Source organism: Danio rerio, chromosome 9 (genome assembly GCF_052040795.2).
Source record: "Danio rerio strain M-AB ecotype USA chromosome 9, GRCz13ab, whole genome shotgun sequence".
Taxonomy (NCBI): domain Eukaryota; kingdom Metazoa; phylum Chordata; class Actinopteri; order Cypriniformes; family Danionidae; genus Danio; species Danio rerio.
Window position 1 is genome coordinate 58034949 of NC_141029.1, and position 20052 is coordinate 58055000.

Below are 20052 nucleotides of genomic sequence, written 5' to 3' on the forward strand. Positions count from 1 at the left end.
CATGAATTAGCATGTTACTAGCATGATTCTAGCATGAATTAGCATGTTGTTAGCATAATTCTAGCATGAATTAGCATGTTACTAGCATGATTCTAGTATGAATTAGCATGTTACTAGCACGATTCTAGCATGAATTAGCATGTTACTAGCATGATTCTAGCATGAATTAGCATGTACCTAGCATGATTTTAACATGAATTAGCATGTTACTAGCATGATTTTAGCATGAATTAACACGATTCTAGCATGAATTAGCATGTTGTTAGCATGATTCTAGCATGAATTAGCATGTTACTAGCATGATTCTAGCATGAATTATCATGTTGTTAGCATGATTCTAGCATGAATTAGTATGTTACTAGCATGAATCTAGCATGAATTAGCATGTTACTAGCATGATTCTAGCATGAATTAGCATGTTGTTAGCACGATTCTAGCATGAATTAGCATTTGACTAGCATGATTCTAGCATGAATTAGCATGTTGTTAGCATGATTCTAGCATGAATTAGCATGTTACTAGCATGATTCTAGCATGAATTAGCATGTTGTTAGCATGATTCTAACATGAATTAGCATGCTACTAGCATGATTCTAGCACGAATTAGCATGTTGTTAGCATGATTCTAACATGAATTAGCATGTTGCTAGCATAATTCTAGCATGAATTAGCATGTTGTTAGCATGATTCTAGCATGAATTAGCATGTGACTAGCATGATTCTAGCATGAATTAGCATGTTGTTAGCATGATTCTAGTATGAATTAGCATGTGACTGGCATGATTCTAGCATGAATTAGCATGTGACTAGCATGATTCTAGCATGAATTAGCATGTAACTAGCATGATTCTAGCATGAATTAGCATGTTGTTAGCATGATGGATAGATAGAGGTAGATAGATAGATAGATAGATAGATAGATAGATAGATAGATAGAGATAGATAAATAGATAGATAGATAGATAGATAGATAGATAGATAGATAGATAGATAGATAGATAGATAGATAGATAGATAGATAGATGGTTAGGGATAGATAGATAGATAGATAGATAGATAGATAGATAGATAGATAGATAGATAGATAGATAGAGGTAGATAAATAGATAGATAGATAGATAGATAGATAGATAGATAGATAGATAGATAGATAGATAGATAGATAGATAGATAGATAGATAGATAGATAGATAAATAGATAGATAGATAGATAGACATAGATAGATAGATAGATAGATAGATAGATAGATAGATAGATAGATAGATAGATAGATAGATAGATAGATAGATAGATAGATAAATAGATAGATTGATAGATAGATAAATAGTTATAGATAGATAGATAGATAGATAGATAGATAGATAGATAGATAGATAGATAGATAGATAGATAGATAGATAGATAGATAGATAGATAGATAGTTATAGATAGATAGATAGATAGATAGATAGATAGATATAGATAGATAGATAGATAGATAGATAGATAGATAGATAGATAGATAGATAGATAGATGGTGTGTGAGCCTGATTCAAACAAGCCAACCCCCGCCTCTCTACGATGTTCTGATGCTGAGATATAGCTGCTGTTATATCGTTGCTAGGTTAGTCTGTTTTGTTGCTATGGAGTTGATTGACAGCTTAGACTGATGATGTATCAAAGCTTCTTGCCAGTATGAACAGTTAAAAACAACCCCCATGTCTCTATCACACTGCAGCATGACAATATCAGTCTGAACCTCTTTAATGGCAGTCTATGGGACAGTTGCTAGGGTGCAGTATCTGGTTGTTAGGGTGTGGCTGGAAGGTTAAAAGGCCATCAGTAATTGGCTGCTGGCTAGACTGAGTTAAATGAGTTCAATCATTAGTCTGTAGGACAGTCTGATGCAGAGTTATGAGCTCACAAAGTTTGATCCCATGTAAAGTCAATGAGAGTCTTTTGCAATGGAAGTCTATGGGACGGTTTCTAGGGTCCAAAAGTGGTTGCTAGGGCGTGGCCAGAAAGTTTAAAGGTGATCAGTCATTGGCAGTTTGATAGTCTGAGTTAAATGAGCCCAGTTAGAAGTCTGTGTGACATTCTGATGCGGAGTTATGAAGTCACAAAGTTTGATCCAATGTTACGTCTATGGGATTTTTCCGACGGTCCCGGGACGTTTTTCGGGAAACCGAAAGTCGGATCAGTCGGAAAGGATATAGCAACTCGAGTCAGAATAGTTCGGAGGTCTGACCCGAGTTTGATGGTCATAGCTTGAAAGGTCTAGGTGGAGATAGAGTTTAATTTTTAGTCTCAGAAGAAGAATAATAATATAAATAATAACTAGAACCTAAAGTTCGTTGACGAACTTTGATGTTGGCTTGAGAAAGCCAACGTGACTGTGCCGGGGACTCAAAGGCAGTTGGCAGGAAGCACAGCGGTTGAGAAGTGGTTGCTAGGCGGTTGCTAAGATGTTGCTAAGGCATTCCTAGGTAGTTGTTAGGGTGTTCTGAGTGGTTTCTAGGCTGTTGCTAGGGTCCACTGGACTGTTAATCGGAAGGCCTCATTTACATTTTTTAATCAAATCGAGAGAGAGAGAGAGAACTGATTTGTTCAGGTTGTTTAATGCAGATCACTATAGTATAGTTAGTATTTATAGTATATATTATAATCTGAACAAAATTACATTATAATAAACATCATATGAAGAAAAATATTAAATTAAAATACTAATGAAACAATAGCACATACATTTAGTTAATTTGTCTTTTATTTAATCAGTCTTATCAGTTTTGCAGTTAAAAAAGAGTACAGTCAATTTACAGTAATTTGCAGCGTTATATATATAGTTATATAGTTATATATACAGTTTACAGGAAGAAAATCGCATTAAATACAATATTAGACCATCTTCATCACGTGGTTAATTCTGACCAATGACGTTGTTCCACCCCACTGGCCACTAACACAATGTTATAATCGTAATATTTAATTGTCATCACCTGGGTGATTTTATTTTTTTTTTGGTACAGCATAGGCCAAAAGCTTGGCTTTCATTGTCATTATCACAAGTGAGGAGAAGGCTCTTTTGCGGCACAAAATATTGTTTTGAAAGAATTATCTGAAGTAAACTTATGTTTTTGCCAACATAAAAGGGGGATAAAAAATAATCCTTATAACACTAACCATAAATGTGTGTATGTGTGTGTGTGTATGTATATATATATATATGTATATATATATATATATATATATATATATATATATATATATATATATATATATATATATATACACATACAGTTGAAGTCAGAATTATTAACCCCCATTTGATTTTTTTTTCCTTTTTTAAATATTTCCCAAATTATGTTTAACAGAGCAAGGAAATTTTCACTGTATGTCTGATAATATTTTTTCTTCTTGAGAAAGTCTTATTTGTTTTATTTCGGCTAGAATAAAAGCATTTATTAATTATTTAAAAACTATTTTTGGGACACAATTATTTGCCCCTTTAAGCAATTTTTTTTTTTTGATAGTCTACAGAACAAACCATCGTTATACAATAACTTGCCTAATTACCCTAACCTGCCTAGTTCACCTTATTAACCTAGTTAAGCCTTTAAATGTCACTTTAAGCTGTATAGAAGTGTCTTGAAAAATATCAAGTCAAATATTATTTACTGTCATCATGGCAAAGATAAAATAAAGAAGTTATTAGAAATGAGTTATTAAAACTATTATGCTTAGAAATGTGCTGAAACAATCTTCCCTCCATTAAACAGAAATTGGGGAAAAAATAAACAGGGGAGCTAATAATTCTGACTTCAACTGTATGTATATATATGTATATACACACACTTTATTTTCACTGTTTGTAAATAATTGTTCTTAACATTTTTGCTTTAAAACATTATAATACTGTTTGGATTTTCCCCCCATAATAATAAATTGTGAACATTGCAGTGTAAATTGCAATCCAGATGTTACAGAGAGAAATTGATGCAGCAACAGCAGAGCATATTAAGGGGATATAAAAAATCTTCATACATTGTATATTTGTATATATATATATATATATATATATATATATATATATATATATATATATATATATATATATATATATATATATATATATATATATATTCACTATTTTAAAATACATTTTCTTTGCTGTGTGTTTTTATTGGTTATGATGCTGTTTGGATGTTTTATTTTTGCACAATAAATAAAATGTGATTTAAAAAGTGCAAACATTGTCTTTGTTAGAATTTACACGTGATTACGACGGTATAAAGACGTTCAGGTCCGACCGCACCGAATGGAAAGAAATTGTAGGTTTTGAAGATGGATTATTAGTTTTGTGGCAAGGACATAGCTGTTTTAGAGGGTTAAATACAGATGAAAAATAAAGTTAGAATGATTTTATATTCAATATGTTTATTGTATAATATACGTGAATGTTCGCATGGCTTTCATTTTCATTATCACAAGTAGAGGAGTCAGCACGGATATCCCCGCCTCTTAAAGGGAAAGTGCCTCTTAAAGGGCCATTACTAAATTACAAAGGGCTCAAAAATAGTCTTCTGGCGCCATCTCGTGGACACTCTGACACGCTTTGAGTCTGAATTTTACAAATTTAATATAAAAAAAATATTTATAGGAAAACTGTTATTTATAATTACACCAAATAAATATGATAATTATCTGCAATTTAAAACACATCTTTTGGCCAAATTTGAGGATTGTATACTTTTTTATATGCCCCAAATACTCGATACAATTTTTTAATAAAAAAATTTTTAATTCAAAAACTACAAATCTTATCGGCATGAGGACATACAGCAACCATCTCCTGAGCAAAAGACAGCTTTTGACCAAATTTGGGGCTTGTAGCATCTAAGCCCTGGGAGGAGAAGCGATTGCTTTTTTTTGGTCAGAAGCCGGAATAATAATAATAATAAGAATAAGTTTAAGTAGCATTACAGTATGTTGGCTTTCTCAAGCCAACATAATAATAATAATAATAAGTTTAATAGGATAACAGTAGTCTGGCTTGCTACACAAGCCAGCCTAATTAGCATGCTACTAGCATGATTCTAGTATGAATTAGCATGTTACTAGCATGATTCTAGCATGAATTAGCATGTTACTAGTATGATTCTAGCATGAATTAGCACGTTACTAGCATGATTCTAGCATGCATTAGCATGTTACTAGCATGATTCTAGTATGAATTAGCCTGTTACTAGCATGATTCTAGTATGAATTAGCAGGTTATTAGCATGATTCTGGAATGAATTAGCATGATTCTAGTATGAATTAGCATGTTACTAGAATGATTCTAGCATGAATTAGCATGTTACTCGCATGATTCTAGCATGAATTAGCATGTTATTAGCATGATTATAGTATAAATTAGCATGTTACTAGCATGATTCTAGCATGAATTAGCATGTTATTAGCATGATTCTAGCATGCATTAGCATGTTACTAGCATGATTCTAGTATGAATTAGCATGTTATTAGCATGATTCTAGTATGAATTAGCATGTTATTAGCATGATTGTAGTATGAATTAGCATGTTACTAACATGATTCTAGTATGAATTAGCATGTCACATAGCATGCTTAGGTGGTTGCTAGGGTATTCTGAGTGGTTGCTAAGTCGTTGCTAGGCAGTTGCTAGGGTGTCCTGAGTGGTTGCTATGTGGTTGCTAAGATGTTGCTAGGCGGTTGCTAGGGTGTTGCTAGGTGGTTGCTATGGTGTTCTGAGTGGTTGCCAGGTGGTTGCTAAGGCATTGCTAGGCGGTTGCTAGGGTGTTCTGAGTGGTTGCTAGGTTGTTGCTAGGCAGTTGCTAGGGTGCTCTGATTGGTTGCTAGGTGGTTGCTAAGGTCTTGCTAGGCGGTTGCTAGGGTGTTCTGTGTGGTTGCTAAGATGTTGCTAGGTGGTTGCTAGGGTGTGCTGAATGGATGCTAGATGGTTGCTAAGGTGTTGCTAGGTGGTCCTGAGTGGTTGCTAGGTGGTTTCTAAGGTGTTGCTAGGCGGTTGCTAGGGTGTTCTAAGTGGTTGCTAGGTTGTTGCTAAGATGTTGCTAGCTGGTTGCTAGGGTGTTCTGAGTGGTTGGTAGGTGGTTGCTAAGGTGTTGCTAGGTGGTTGCTAAGGAGTCCTAAGTGGTTGCTAGGCGGTTGCTAAGTGTTGCTAGGTGGTTGCTAGGGTATTCTGAGTGGTTGCTAAGGCGTTGCTAGACGGTTGCTAGGGTGTCCTGAGTGGTTGCTAGGTGGTTGCTAAGGTGTTGCTAGGTGGTTGCTAGGGTGTCCTGAGTGGTTGCTAGGTGGTTGCTAAGGCGTTGCTAGGCGGTTGCTAGGGTGTTCTGACTGGTTGCTAGGTGGTTGCTAAGGTGTTGTTAGGCGGTTGCTAAGGTATCCCAAGTGGTTGCTAGGTGGTTCCTAAGGTGTTGCTAGGTGGTTGCTAGGGTGTCCTGAGTGGTTGCTAGGTGGTTGCTAAGGCGTTGCTAGGCAGTTGCTAGGGTGTTCTGAGTGGTTGCTAAGGTGTTGCTAGGCGGTTGCTAAGGTGTCCCAAGTGGTTGCTAAGGTGTTGCTAGGTGGTTGCTAGGGTATTCAGAGTGGTTGCTAAGGTGTTGCTAGGCGGTTGCTAGGGTGTCCTAATTGGTCGCTAGGCCCTTACTAAGGCGTTGCTAGGTGGTTGCTAGGCAGTTGCTAGGGTAATTTGGTTGGTTGCTAGGCAGTTGCTAGGGTACCCTGGGTGGTCACTAGGCAAGCCCCACATACATGCTTGATAAAACATTTATACTTAGTAAGCATTTCTAGCAAGTTACAGTACTTGGCTAGTCAATATTAGCATGTAGCTAATCACTGCTAGCATGTGTAGCATATAGGAAGTTCCATTTGCTAGCATGAGTCAAACGAGCCAATCTCCAAGTCTCTACGATGTTCCGATGCTGGGATATAGCTGTTGATGAATGGTTGTTAGGGTACTCTGTTTTGTTGCTATGGGCGAGGTTACAGAGTGAACTTGAATGTGGTTGGCTGTCTAAGTCAAATGAACCAACTCCCATGTCTCTATGACACTGCTATGCAAAGATATGCATCTTGGCCTATTTTAATGGAAGTCTATGGAATCAATTTGGGGGCGTGTCTTGTGAGCTTCATTTTCATATTGAGATGCTCATTGGTTGTCTGAGTCAGATGAGCCATCCCCCAAGTCAATAGGACACTGCTAAGCAAAGATATGCATGTAGGCCAGTTATTAACGTGAGTCTAGTATGAATTAGCATGTTACTAGCATGATTCTAGTACAAATTAGCATGTCATTAGCATGTTTTCAGTATGAGTTAGCATGTCATTAGCATGATTAGCATATGAGTAGCATGTTGCTAGCATGATTGGCATGTCATTAGCATGTTAGAATTATGAGCATTTAATAGCACAGCTAATTACAGTCTATAGGACAGTTGCTAGGGTGCAGTATGTGGTAGTTAGGGGTGTGGCTAGAAAGTTAAAAGGCCATCAGTGATTGGCTGCTGGCTAGACTGAGTTAAATGAGCTCAGCCATTAGTCTCTATGACAGTCTGATGCAGAGTTATAAGCTCACAAAGTTTGATCCCATGTTAAGTCAATGAGAGTCTTTTGTAATGGAAGTCTAAGGGACAGTTGCTAGGGTGCAGTATGTGGTAGTTAGGGGTGTGGCTAGAAAGTTAAAAGCTCATCAGTTATTGGCAGTTTGGTAGTCTGAGTTAAATGAGCTCAGCCATTAGTCTGTAGGACAGTCTGATGCAGAGTTATGAGCTCATAAAGTTTGATCCCATGTTAAGTCAATGAGAGTCTTTTGAATGGAAGTCTATGGGACAGTTACTAGGGTCAAAAAGTGGTTGCTAGGGTGGGGCTAGAAAGTTTAAAGGTGATCAGTCATTGGCAGTTTGATAGTCTGAGTTAAATGAGCCCAGTTAGAAGTCTGTGTGACAGTCTGACGCAGAGTTATGAGCTCACAAAGTTTGATCTAATGTTAAGCCTATGGGATTTTTCCGACAGTCCCGGGACGTTTTTCGGAAAACCGAAAGTCGGATCAGTCTGAGGAGATATAGCAACACGAGTCAGAATAGTTTGGAGGTCTGGAGCGAGTTTGGTGGTAATAGCTCAAAAGCTCTAGGAGGAGATAGAGTCAGAAATTTAGTCTCAGAAGAATAATAAAAAATATAACTAGATAGTAAAGTTTGAGGACAAACTTTATGGTGGCTTGAAAAGCCGAATCTGAAAGTTTGAAGTGGTTTTAAAGTGTAAATAGCATGTTAGTATGATTTTAGCTTGAGTTAACATATTACTAGCATGAATTAGCATGTTAGTAGCATAATTCTTACATGAATTAGCATGCTGTTAGCATGATTCTAGCATGAATTAGCAAGTTACTAGCATGATTCTAGCATGAATTAGCATGTTGTTAGCGTGATTCTAGCATGAATTAGCATGTTACTAGCATGAATTAGCATGCTACTAGGACAATTCTAGCATGAATTAGCATGTTAGTAGCATGATTCTTACATGAATTAGCATGTTGTTAGCATGATTCTAGCATGAATTAGCATGTTACTAACATGATTCTAGCATGAATTAGCATGTTGTTAGCATAAATCTAGCATAAATTAGCATGTTACTAGAATGATTCTAGCATGAATTAGCATGTTGTTAGCATGATTCTAGCATGAATTAGCATTTTACTAGGCGGTTGCTAGGGTGTTTTAAGTGGTTGCTAGGTGGTTGCTAAGGTGGCGCAAGGCAGTTGCTAAGGTGGTCTGACTAGTTGCTAGGTGGTTGCTAGGGTGTTGCTAGACGGTTGCTAGGGTGTTTTGAGTGGTTGCTAGGTGGTTGCTAAGGTGGTGCTAGGCAGTTGCTAAGGTGTTCTGATTAGTTGCTAAGTGGTTACTAAGGTGTTGCAAGGTGGTCGCTAGGGTATTCTGAGTGGTTGCTAGGTGGTTGCTAAGGTGTTGCTAGGCGGTTGCTAGGGTGTTCTGAGTGGTTGCTAAGGTGTTGCTAGGTGGTTGCTAAGGTGTCCTAAGTGGTTGCTAGGTGGTTGCTAGGGTATTCTGAGTGGTTGTTAAGGCGTTGCTAGGTGGTTGCTAGGGTGTCCTGAGTGGTTGCTTGCTGGTTGCTAAGGTGTTGCTAGGTGGTTGCTAGGGTGTCCTGAGTGGTTGCTAGGTGGTTGCTAAGGTGTTGCTAGGTGGTTGCTAAGGTGTCCTGAGTGGTTGCTAGGTGGTTGCTAAAGTGTTGCTAGGTGGTTGCTAAGGTGTTGCTAGGCGGTTGCTAGGGTGTCCTAAGTGGTTGCTAGGTGGTTGCTAAGGTGTTGCTAGGCGGTTGCTAGGGTGTTCTGAGTGGTTGCTAGGTGGTTGCTAAGGTGTTGCTAGGTGGTTGCTAAGGTGTCCTAAGTGGTTGCTAGATGGTTGCTAGGGTGTTCTCAGTGGTTGCTAAGGCGTTGCTAGGTGGTTGCTAGGGTGTCCTGAGTGGTTGCTAGGTGGTTGCTAAGGTGTTGCTAGGCGGTTGCTAGGGTGTCCTGAGTGGTTGTTAAGGCGTTGCTAGGCAGTTGCTAGGGTGTTCTGAGTGGTTGCTAAGGTGTTGCTAGGCGGTTGCTAAGGTGTCCCAAGTGGTTGCTAGGTGGTTGCTAGGTGGTTGCTAAGGTATTCTGAGTGGTTGCTAAGGCGTTGCTAGGCGGTTGCTAGGGTGTCCTGAGTGGTCGCTAGGCCCTTACTAAGGCATTACTAGGCCATTGCTAGGTGGTTGCTAGGCAGTTGCTAGGATAATTTGGGTGGTTGCTAGGCAGTTGCTAGGGTACCCTGGTTGGTTACTAGGCAAGCCTCACATACATGCTTGATAAAACATTTATACTTAGTAAGCATTTCTAGCAAGCTACAGTACTTGGCTAGTCAATATTAGCATGTAGCTAGTCACTGCTAGCATGTGTAGCATATAGGAAGTTCCGTTTGCTAGCATGAGTCAAACGAGCCAATCTCCAAGTCTCTACAATGTTCTGATGCTGAGATATAGCTGTTGATGAATGGTTGCTAGGGTACTCTGTTTTGTTGCTATGGGCGAGGTTACAGAGTGAACTTGAATGTGGTTGGTTGTCTTAGTCAAATGAAACAACCCCCATGTCTCTATGACACTGCTATGCAAAGATACGCATCTTGGCCTATTTTAATGGAAGTCTATGGAATCAATTTGGGGGCGTGGCTTGTGAGCTTTATTATCATATTGAGATGCTCATTGGTTGTCTGAGTCAGATGAGCCATCCCCCAAGTCAATAGGACACTGCTATGCAAAGATATGCATGTAGGCCAGTTATTAACATGAGTCTAGTATGAATTAGCATGTTACTAGCATGATTCTAGTACAAATTAGCATGTCATTAGCATGTTTCCAGTATGAGTTAGCATGTCATTAGCATGATTAGCATATGAGTAGCATGTTGCTAGCATGATTGGCATGTCATTAGCATGTTAGAATTATAAGCATTTGATAGGACAGCTAATTACATTCTATAGGACAGTTGCTAGGGTGCAGTATGTGGTAGTTAGGGGTGTGGCTAGAAAGTTAAAAGGCCATCAGTGATTGGCTGCTGGCTAGACTGAGTTAAATGAGCTCAGCCATTAGTCTGTATGACAGTCTGATGCAGAGTTATGAGCTCACAAAGTTTGATCCCATGTTAAGTCAATGAGAGTCTTTTGAATGGAAGTCTACGGGACAGTTGCTAGGCTGCCATAAGTGGTTGCTAGGGAGTGGCTAGTAAGTCTAAAGGTCATCAGTGATTGGCTGCTGACAAGACTGAGTTGAATGAGGCCTGACTCTAGTCTGTAGGACAGTCTGATGCAGAGTTATGAGCTCACAAAGGTTGACTCAATGTTAAGTCAATGGCAGTCTTTTACAATGGAAGTCTATGGGACAGTTGCTAGGGTGCCAAAAGTGGTTGCTAGGGAGTGGCTAGTAAGTTTAAAGGTCATCAGTTATTGGCTGCTGGCTAGACTGAGTTAAATGAGCCCAGTTAGAAGTCTGTAGGAACGTCTGATGCAGAGTTATGAGGTCACAAAGTTTGACCCAATGTTAAGTCAATGGGAATTTTGGGAATTTTCCGGGTCGTTTTTCGGAAAACCGAAAGTCGGATCAGTCGGAAAAGATATAGCAACCCGAGTCAGACCAGTTTGAAGGTTTGACGAAAGTTTGAGGTATGAAGCTTGAAAGGGTTAGGAGGAGATAGACTTTAAAATTAGTCTCAGAAGAAAGAAGAAGAATAACTAGATTCTTAAAGTTTGAGAACAAACTTTGAGGCTGGCTTGTGAAAGCCTGACGGTAATAGTTTATTTAGTTTAAACAGTTTTAAAAAGTATGAAAAGATAGATAGATAGATAGATTAGCATGTTATTACCATGATTTTAACGTGAAAACATGTTGTTAGCATGATTCTAGCATGAATTAGCATGTTACTAGCATGATTCTAGCACGAATTAGCATGTTGTTAGCATGATTCTAGCATGCATTAGCATGTTGTTAGCATGATTCTAGCATGAATTAGCATGTTGTTAGCATGATTCTAGCATGAATTAGCATGTTGTTAGCATGATTCTAGCATGAATTAGCATGTTACTAGCATGATTCTAGCATGAATTAGCATGTTACTAGCATGATTCTAGTATGAATTAGCATGTTTTTAGCACGATGCTAGCATGAATTAGCATGATACTAGCATGAATTAGCATGTTACTAGCATGAATCTAGCATGGATTAGCATGTTGTTATCATGATTCTAGCATGGATTAGCATGTTACTAGCATGATTTTAGCATAAATTAGCATGATTCTAGCATGAATTAGCATGTTGTTAGCATGATTCTAGCATGAATTAGCATGTGACTAGCATGATTCTAGCATGAATTAGCATGTTGTTAGCATGATGGATGGATAGATAGATAGATAGATAGATAGATAGATAGATAGATAGATAGATAGATAGATAGAGGTAGATAGATAGATAGATAGATAGATAGATAGATAGATAGATAGATAGATAGATAGATAGATAGATAGATAGATAAATAGATAGATAAATAGATAGATAGATAAATAGATAGATAGATATAGATAGATAGATAGATAGGTAGAGGTAGATAGATAGATAGATAGATAGATAGATAGATAGATAGATAGATAGATAGATAGATAGATAGATAGGTAGAGGTAGATAGATAAAGGTAGATAGATAGATAGATAGATAGATAGATAGATAGATAGATAGATAGATAGATAGATAGATAGATAGATAGATAGATAGATAGATAGATAGATAGATAGATAGATAGGTAGAGGTAGATAGATAGATAGATAGGTAGAGGTAGATAGATAAAGGTAGATAGATAGATAGATAGATAGATAGATAGATAGATAGATAGATAGATAGATAGATAGATAGATAGATAGATAGATGGTGTAAGAGCATGAGTCAAACAAGCCAACCCCCGCCTCTCTACGATGTTCTGATGCTGAGATATAGCTGGTGCCATATCGTTGCTAGGTTAGTCTGTTTTGTTGCTATGGAGTTGATTGACAGCTTAGACTGATGATGTATCAAAGCTTCTTGCCAGTATGAACAGTTAAAAACAACCCCCATGTCTCTATCACACTGCAGCATGACAATATCAGTCTGAACCTCTTTAATGGCAGTCTATGGGACAGTTGCTAGGGTGCAGTATCTGGTTGTTAGGGTGTGGCTAGAAAGTTAAAAGGCCATCAGTAATTGGCTGCTGGCTAGACTGAGTTAAATGAGCTCAGCCATTAGTCTGTAGGACAGTTTGATGCAGAGTTATGAGCTCACAAAGTTTGATCCCATGTAAAGTCAATGAGAGTATTTTGCAATGGAAGTCTATGGGACGGATTCTAGGGTCCAAAAGTGGTTGCTAGGGCGTGGCCAGAAAGTTTAAAGGTGATCAGTCATTGGCAGTTTGATAGTCTGAGTTAAATGAGCCCAGTTAGAAGTCTGTGTGACATTCTGATGCGGAGTTATGAGGTCACAAAGTTTGATCCAATGTTACGTCTATGGGATTTTTCCGACGGTCCCGGGACGTTTTTCGGGAAACCGAAAGTCGGATCAGTCGGAAAGGATATAGCAACTCGAGTCAGAATAGTTCGGAGGTCTGACCCAAGTTTGATGGTCATAGCTTGAATAGCCTAGGAGGAGATAGAGTTTAATTTTTAGTCTCAGAAGAAGAATAATATAGAAAAATAATAATAAGTTTAATAGGATAACAGTAGTCTGGCTTGCTACACAAGCCAGCCTAATAATAAGTTTAAGTGAGATAACAGTATGTTGGCTTTTCAAGCCACCATAATAATAAGTTTAAATAGCATTTCAGTAGTCTGGCTTTGACAAGCCAGCCTAATAAGCACTCGTTACAACCGAGCTCTGCAGAAGAGCATCTCTGAACACACAACACGTCCAACCTTGAGGCGGATGGGCTACAGCAGCAGAAGAGCACACCGGGTGCCGCTCCTGTCAGCTAAGAACAGGAAACTGAGGCTACAATTCACACAGACTCACCAAAACTGGACAATAGAAGATTGGAGAAACGTTGCTGCTCTGATGAGTCTCCATTTCTGCTGACACATTCGGATGCTCGACTCACAATTTGGCCTCAACAACATGAAAGCATGGATCATCCTGCCTTGTATCAGCGGTTCAGGCTGGTGGTGGTGGTGTAATGGTGTGGGGGAGATTTTCTTTGGGTCCATTAGTACCAATTGAGCATCAACGCCACAGCCTACCTGAGTATTGCTGCTGACCATGTCCATCCCTTTATGAGCACAGTGTCTCCATCTTCTGATGGCTACTTCCAGCAGGATAACGCAGCATGTCATAAAGCTCAATCATCTCAGACTGCTTTCTTGAACATGACGATGAGTTCACTGTACTCAAATGGCCTCCACAGTCACCAGATCTCAATCCAATAGAGCAGCTTTGGGATGTGGTGGAACGGGAGATTGGCATCATGGATGTGCAGCCGACAAATCTGCAGCAACTGTGTGATGCTATCATGACAATATGGAGCAAAATCTCTGAGGAATATTTCCAGTAGCTTGTCGAATCTCTGACATGAAGGATTAAGGCAGTTCTGAAGGCAAATGGGCGGCCAGCCCAGTACTAGTAAGGTGTACCTAATAAATTGGCCGGTGAGTATCTAGTTTTTTTTATTTGCATACATTTGTTTGACTTGGAGCTGAATAAATACAAATATATTCATGAAAAAAGCAACTATAAAATTTGCTAAAAAAGATCAAGTGTGCAAATAGTGTTGGACTTAAATCTGAAAATGATTATTATTATAACCTTGTGGAGGAATATGAAGGAAATTAAGATCAAAAAGGTCATATAAATGATATATTTTATTAAACAATTGTACTGTACACCTGATTACAGTATATTGTAGAAATCAAATCTCTCAGTCCAGTGTGTGTGTGTGTGTGTGTGTGTGTGTGTGTGTGTGTGTGTGTGTGTGTATCAAAACAGATCATTTGTGTTTAAAATGATTATTAACCTTTATCCCTGACAGCTCTTCCTCAGGCACAGATTTAATATGGATTATGATGAATGCATGTTTCAAGAAGTCTTTAAAACATTTACTTATGCTAATTCAAAGAAGAATTCAATGCTTGGTTTAATTTATGTAGTATTCTACATACTTCACTACACACACATGCACACACACGCACACACACACACTGTTTTACTTTATTTTTTCATGGTCTTCAAATCCCTGACGCTTCTTCATCATAAGCAAAGCCATGAAACTTCAGCAGCTCATCTTCTGAAGCTCTTCTGTTACAGAGGGAGCCCCTTGAGTTGTAAGTTGTATTCTTTAAATGATTATTATTATTATATTCATTTAATAATGAGTTTTATTGCTGCTGTTTGGATTATTTGCGATTTATGATTATTCTCACTTTGATTAATTGGTATTTTGTATGTTCATTTAAGCTTAATTTAAAAATGAAAGCTTTGGTTCAGCGTGTGTGTGCGGGCAGCGCCACCCTGTGGTCACACACTCTTGCTGCAGTTTTTGATGATTGTTTGCAGTAACACAAGCTGAATGATTTCAGGTGAAAGCATTAAGAGAAACTGCAGTGCACAGATAATGATGTGTGAACGCTGCAGTGATGCCATGTCATCTAACAGGATTAAACCATCAACTACTGCATTATTAACAACACTATCAGACGCTGTAAATGAGTTCTCACTGCATTAGTTTACTGTATGGCCACAAACATGAGAACAGTGGAAAATATCATGAGGACAGAGCTGTGGATTGGGTTTTAAGCAGTACTGTCAGATGGAAGCACACTAAAATATAATAATAATAATAAATGCTGGGCTGCTGTAACCCAAACATTGGGTAAAAAGTGTCATTTCAGTTTAATTTCAGTGTTAAAAATGATCCCATGTTTGGTTCATGTAATATTTGTAGAATCTATTATTTACTGAAGTCATTGTGTTGTTGTGAATGTGCTGTTCTCCAGCATCAGCTCAGTCTAGAAGATGAGCGCAGTAAACAAACATGCCTTTAACCTGTTTCTCAGGTTATTACAGTTACAGAAAGATTATAATGCGTAATATATAACCTCTCTGCATTGAGGAGGACTCTGAGCTCTGACAGTGAGACTCGCTGTGATGTCTAAACGGTGAACATTTCACTCTCTGAACCCCTGAGGGATGAGTCCTGTTTCTCATGAGCATCTGCTGTGTCAGCGAAGATCTTCAGCGGTGTCTAGCCTTCATCCTGCTGTGTGTGAGTGTTAGAGAGGGAGTGTGTGTGCATGAGAGAGGAAGTGAATGAGTGTGTGTGTGTATATAGATGAGAGGGGGAGTGATATGTCTGAGTATCAGGGCGTACTCACACTATGCTATCTGAACCGTTCCCACCGTGTTTCCCAATTCGTTTGACAAGTGTGAGTGCTGTGAATCAGGCTCAGGCGTGGTTCAGTTGGCCCGATTGGAAGAGGTGTGCCAGACTTGTAGTGTAGAGGTGTACACTTGTAGTGTGAGTATAAACTGCCTAAGCATTAAAGTGAAGATGTGACGTCAGGTAAGAGACTGCTTCATATGGATTTATTAATCATTCTTACTGTTCAATGAACGAGAGGTGTCATAGTTTATGAAAGATGCAAAGCCCCCACTGCACCTTCAGCAAACCTCCTGCAGCACCTGAACAGTAATGAGCCTCAACAGTGCTGGATCTGTTCAGCAGAAGATCTGCCCGTGTGTCAAACCACTAAAGCCATATCACTGCAGCAATGTCCACTGTTCTGAGCGAGAGCGCCACTCTTCTGTTCAACTAACAAGGGGTGCGTTTCCTGAAACCATCGTTAGCCAACTAAGGTCGCAAGTTGTGTGGTTACAAAAATAGCTTGTCGATTTGGCGTTTCCCAAATCCATCGTTTTAACGGACATTCTGCGTCACAAACTTGTGCACTTGCAACTACACCTCTGGAGCTGCGGTTAGAAACAGTTCCTGGCTGTGTTCTATTCCGTTATCCCCCCTATGCCCTATTCATTCAGAACATTTTAACATTCTTACAGGTGTCAAATTGTAAAAGTAGACTTTTCCCAAAAAAAAAAAAAAAAAAAAAGAAATGAACAATATCCTACTTAATGATCAACATTAATTAATATTACTATTAAAGTAGGATTTTTTAATTTCCTAATAAATATAAATGTAATTTCTTAATAAATCGCCTCATCGTTTATTTATTTATTTATCTGATTTATATATGATGTTAGAATAGGTGTCAGCATTTGTAATCGATTGTATGTGTTTTAGAATAGACTATGTAATGTTCAGTAATATTAGTAAAGGAAACACAGGCTCTATATGTGCCGTTTGCATATGTTTCAGTTAATATGGAAAGCGAGTGCACGCTTTTACCAAAACTAATATTAGATTTTGTTAATGTGTGCGTGTAAATCAATATAATCTGCACAAATAAATGATGGGCTTCTGCTCTAAAGAAGTAGTAGTTACTACACCCAGTTTATGGCATCATTATGGGCGTTTTACAGTATAACCAAGCGGCAACCTCGCGCTCTCTCTCGGGAAGTCAATACGAAAGTAACTGAAACTGCAATTCATCGAAATTCCGCTAGTCCTGGCTGCATAATTGAGCAGATTTTAATTGAGCTCACTGTTAGAATGACCGACTTTACAGCAGAAATAAAGGTGTTTACAGCCTGCTATAAAGAACGATTTTGGTTCATTAAGCTAATATTACCCTTCATGACAACTGTGAGGGGTGAAGTTATTTATAACTCATCTGTTTCCTTCAAATTAGGTTATATTGCGTCTGCATAATTAAGGGCGTGGCCACTAGAGTGACAGCTGGGTCTCGCTGGTCACATCACCTCAGCTGATTCCGGCTGATTAGCTGCTGAACTCGGCAGATTCATCATATTTGTGTGTTGTTTTATGTGGCTTTACACAGTCAGCTGCCTTTTGGACTTATTTCTTACAATTATCAGATGATATGGGATGCTGTGTGCACTTAATTGTGCTCACAAACCATTCACGTTGCCTCCGTTTCCCATATGAGTAAAGTTTATACACTATCTCTATACATGTATTTGTTTTATTTGTGATCATTTATCATCTGTAATGTTCTTTAGAGCTGTAATGTACCGCAGAATCTGTCAGATTGATTAGCTGTAGGCTCTAGATCAGTCATCTGAAGTGTTGTCATACAGTGTTCTGCTGGAGTTCATCAATAGTCTTACATTAACCATCACAGACTCTATCTGAAGTGTTTGGAAGTGATTCCTCCTGCAGGAAAACATCATAAGAGCAATGTTTTTTGCTGTAATGTATTACAGCAGTGTTTTGAAAAGTCTAAACACTTTATTGATATAGTGTACAGCCCAGCACATGTGGTCAGAACACAAGTGTGTCACAGGTTATAAAGTATTCAGCGTTTCTCCCAAAGTAAAGTGTGTCTGAACCAGGTCCAAGCTAAATGCCAGCAGGTGTCTGTAGCTCCGCCCACTCTCCGCCTCTGTGCCCTTGTTTGGTATCCCGACGTGAGTGCGATGACGCGCGAACAAAATGGCGACGGTAGGCCACGCCTACTTGTAGCTTCACAGATACTACATCCCTATCTTTTACAGTCTATGATTTTACCTAACATGGTTCAAGCGATGGATCTGCAACAGAGAAACTACGGGTTTTGGGAAACACTCGTCACTACATCATTCTTTTCCCAAACGATGCATCGTACTATGATAGTTCAGCCGCGAGTTACGTCATTGTTTGGGAAACGCACCCCAGAGCATCATGGATGACGGAAGTGAGCTCTGGTTCGGACGATAATAGTGTAAGGGCAGGCCTTCGGGGGAGAGGGGAGGGGGACAAGCGCGCTTCGGCATGGTACAAGGCGACTGTAAATAGTGTGAGTACACCCTTGGTGTTTGTCTGGGAGATGTGTGTGAGCATGAGAGGTGAATGCGTGTGTGTGTGTGTGTGTCCTCATCCAGCTGTGTTTGTGTCCTTCTCCTCAGCACAGGTGCAGTCTGAGAGTGTCCCGCAGCAGTGTGTGTGTCCTCATCCAGTAGTGTGTGTGTCCTCCTCAGAACAGGTGCAGTATGGGAATGTCCCGCAGCAGGGCTGCAGCCAGGGTCTCCAGAGCGTCTTCCTCCAGGTGAGCTGCATCTCTACAGGTGTCAGACTCCTCCTGTGCTCCTCCACCGCGCGCTGCACCCTCTGCAGGACCTCGGGAACCCGCGGATCTGTCTGTTCTGTCAGCGGGATGCTCTCTGATGGGTCGCTGCTGATGAGGAACACCAGCGGGGGGCTGTGGTACGTCACATGCGGTTTGTGACACATGCAGCTGCCCGTGCTGAAGCAGCCACTGGAGCCCGCGGGGGAGAACACTGGGCTGAAGAACACCACCTTATAGATGGAGGAGCCTGACGAGAAGAGAGAGAGAGAGAGAGTGTATATGAGTCTATATGTGTATCTGTGTTGGTATAGTCTGTGTGTGTGTGTAGTCAGTCTGTCTGTATGTTGTATGTGTGTGTATTGAGTCTGATTGTGTAAAGCTAGTCCATGCTTTTATGAGCTCTAGGCTGGATTACTGTAATGCTCTGTTTGCTGGCTGTCCAGCATCCTCTATTAACAAACTTCAGCTAGTACAAACTGCAGCTGCCAGAGTTCTGACCAGGTCTAGAAAATATGATCATATTAGCCCAATGTCCTCCTGACACTGGCTGCCTGTTCAGTTTGTATTGAATTTAAAATATTACTCCTCACCTATAAAGCTGTAAATAATCTAGCTCCTGTTTATCTAACCAACCTTCTGTCTCGCTACAAACCAACTCGCTCTTTAAGATGTCAAAACTCAGGGCTGCTGGTAGTACCTAGAATAGCAAAGTCCACTAAAGGAGGTCGAGCCTTCTCATTTATGGCTCCTAAACTCTGGAATAGCCTTCCTGATAATGTCCGAGGCTCAGACACGCTCTCCCAGTTCAACACTAGATTAAAGACCGATCTGTTTAGTAAAACATGCACACAGTGCATCACGTAAATGTAGGATGCTGTGCTCTGTGCATTAATGTTTATCACTGGAACCGAAATTGAAAATGTACACAATTCTGGTGTGTGTGTGTGTGTGTGTGTGTGTGTGTGTGTGTGTGTGTGTGTGTGTGTGTGTGTGTCACTCACTGTTCTGTGGGTGCCAGCGTACAGCGTTCAGATACATGCCGCAGTAGTGGAACATGAACTCATGCTGAGAGCGGCTGCTGCTGCCCTCTAACAGCGGCATCAGATCATGACCATCCAGGAGCCTACACACACATACAAATACACACACACACACACACAAAAACATTGTTAGGATGTTAGATGGGTGGTTGCTAAGGTGTTGTTAGAGTGAAATTAGGCTGATCACTGGTTGGCTGCTAGGGTTAAGTTGGGATGTTTTTCTGCTGGGTGTTGTTAGGGTAAAGTTTGACAGATGGTTTCTAGGGTGTCTCCAAGTGCATGC

The 20052-nt window shown here is 39.6% G+C and overlaps 1 protein-coding gene across 2 annotated transcripts in view; it reads right to left on the reverse strand.

The window, feature by feature from the left end:
* Window positions 1–14394: 14394 nt before the first annotated feature.
* arsh (arylsulfatase H) overlaps window positions 14395–20052 on the reverse strand; it is a 52064-nt gene continuing 46406 nt past the window's right edge. For both annotated transcript variants that reach the window (XM_087268530.1, XM_087268531.1), the window contains 2 exons: window positions 19731–19852; window positions 14395–18976 (listed from right to left, as the gene is read on the reverse strand). In XM_087268530.1, coding sequence (XP_087124656.1) covers window positions 18612–18976; window positions 19731–19852 — 487 coding nt within the window. In that variant the 3' untranslated portion in view covers window positions 14395–18611. The remainder of the gene's footprint in view (window positions 18977–19730; window positions 19853–20052) is intronic.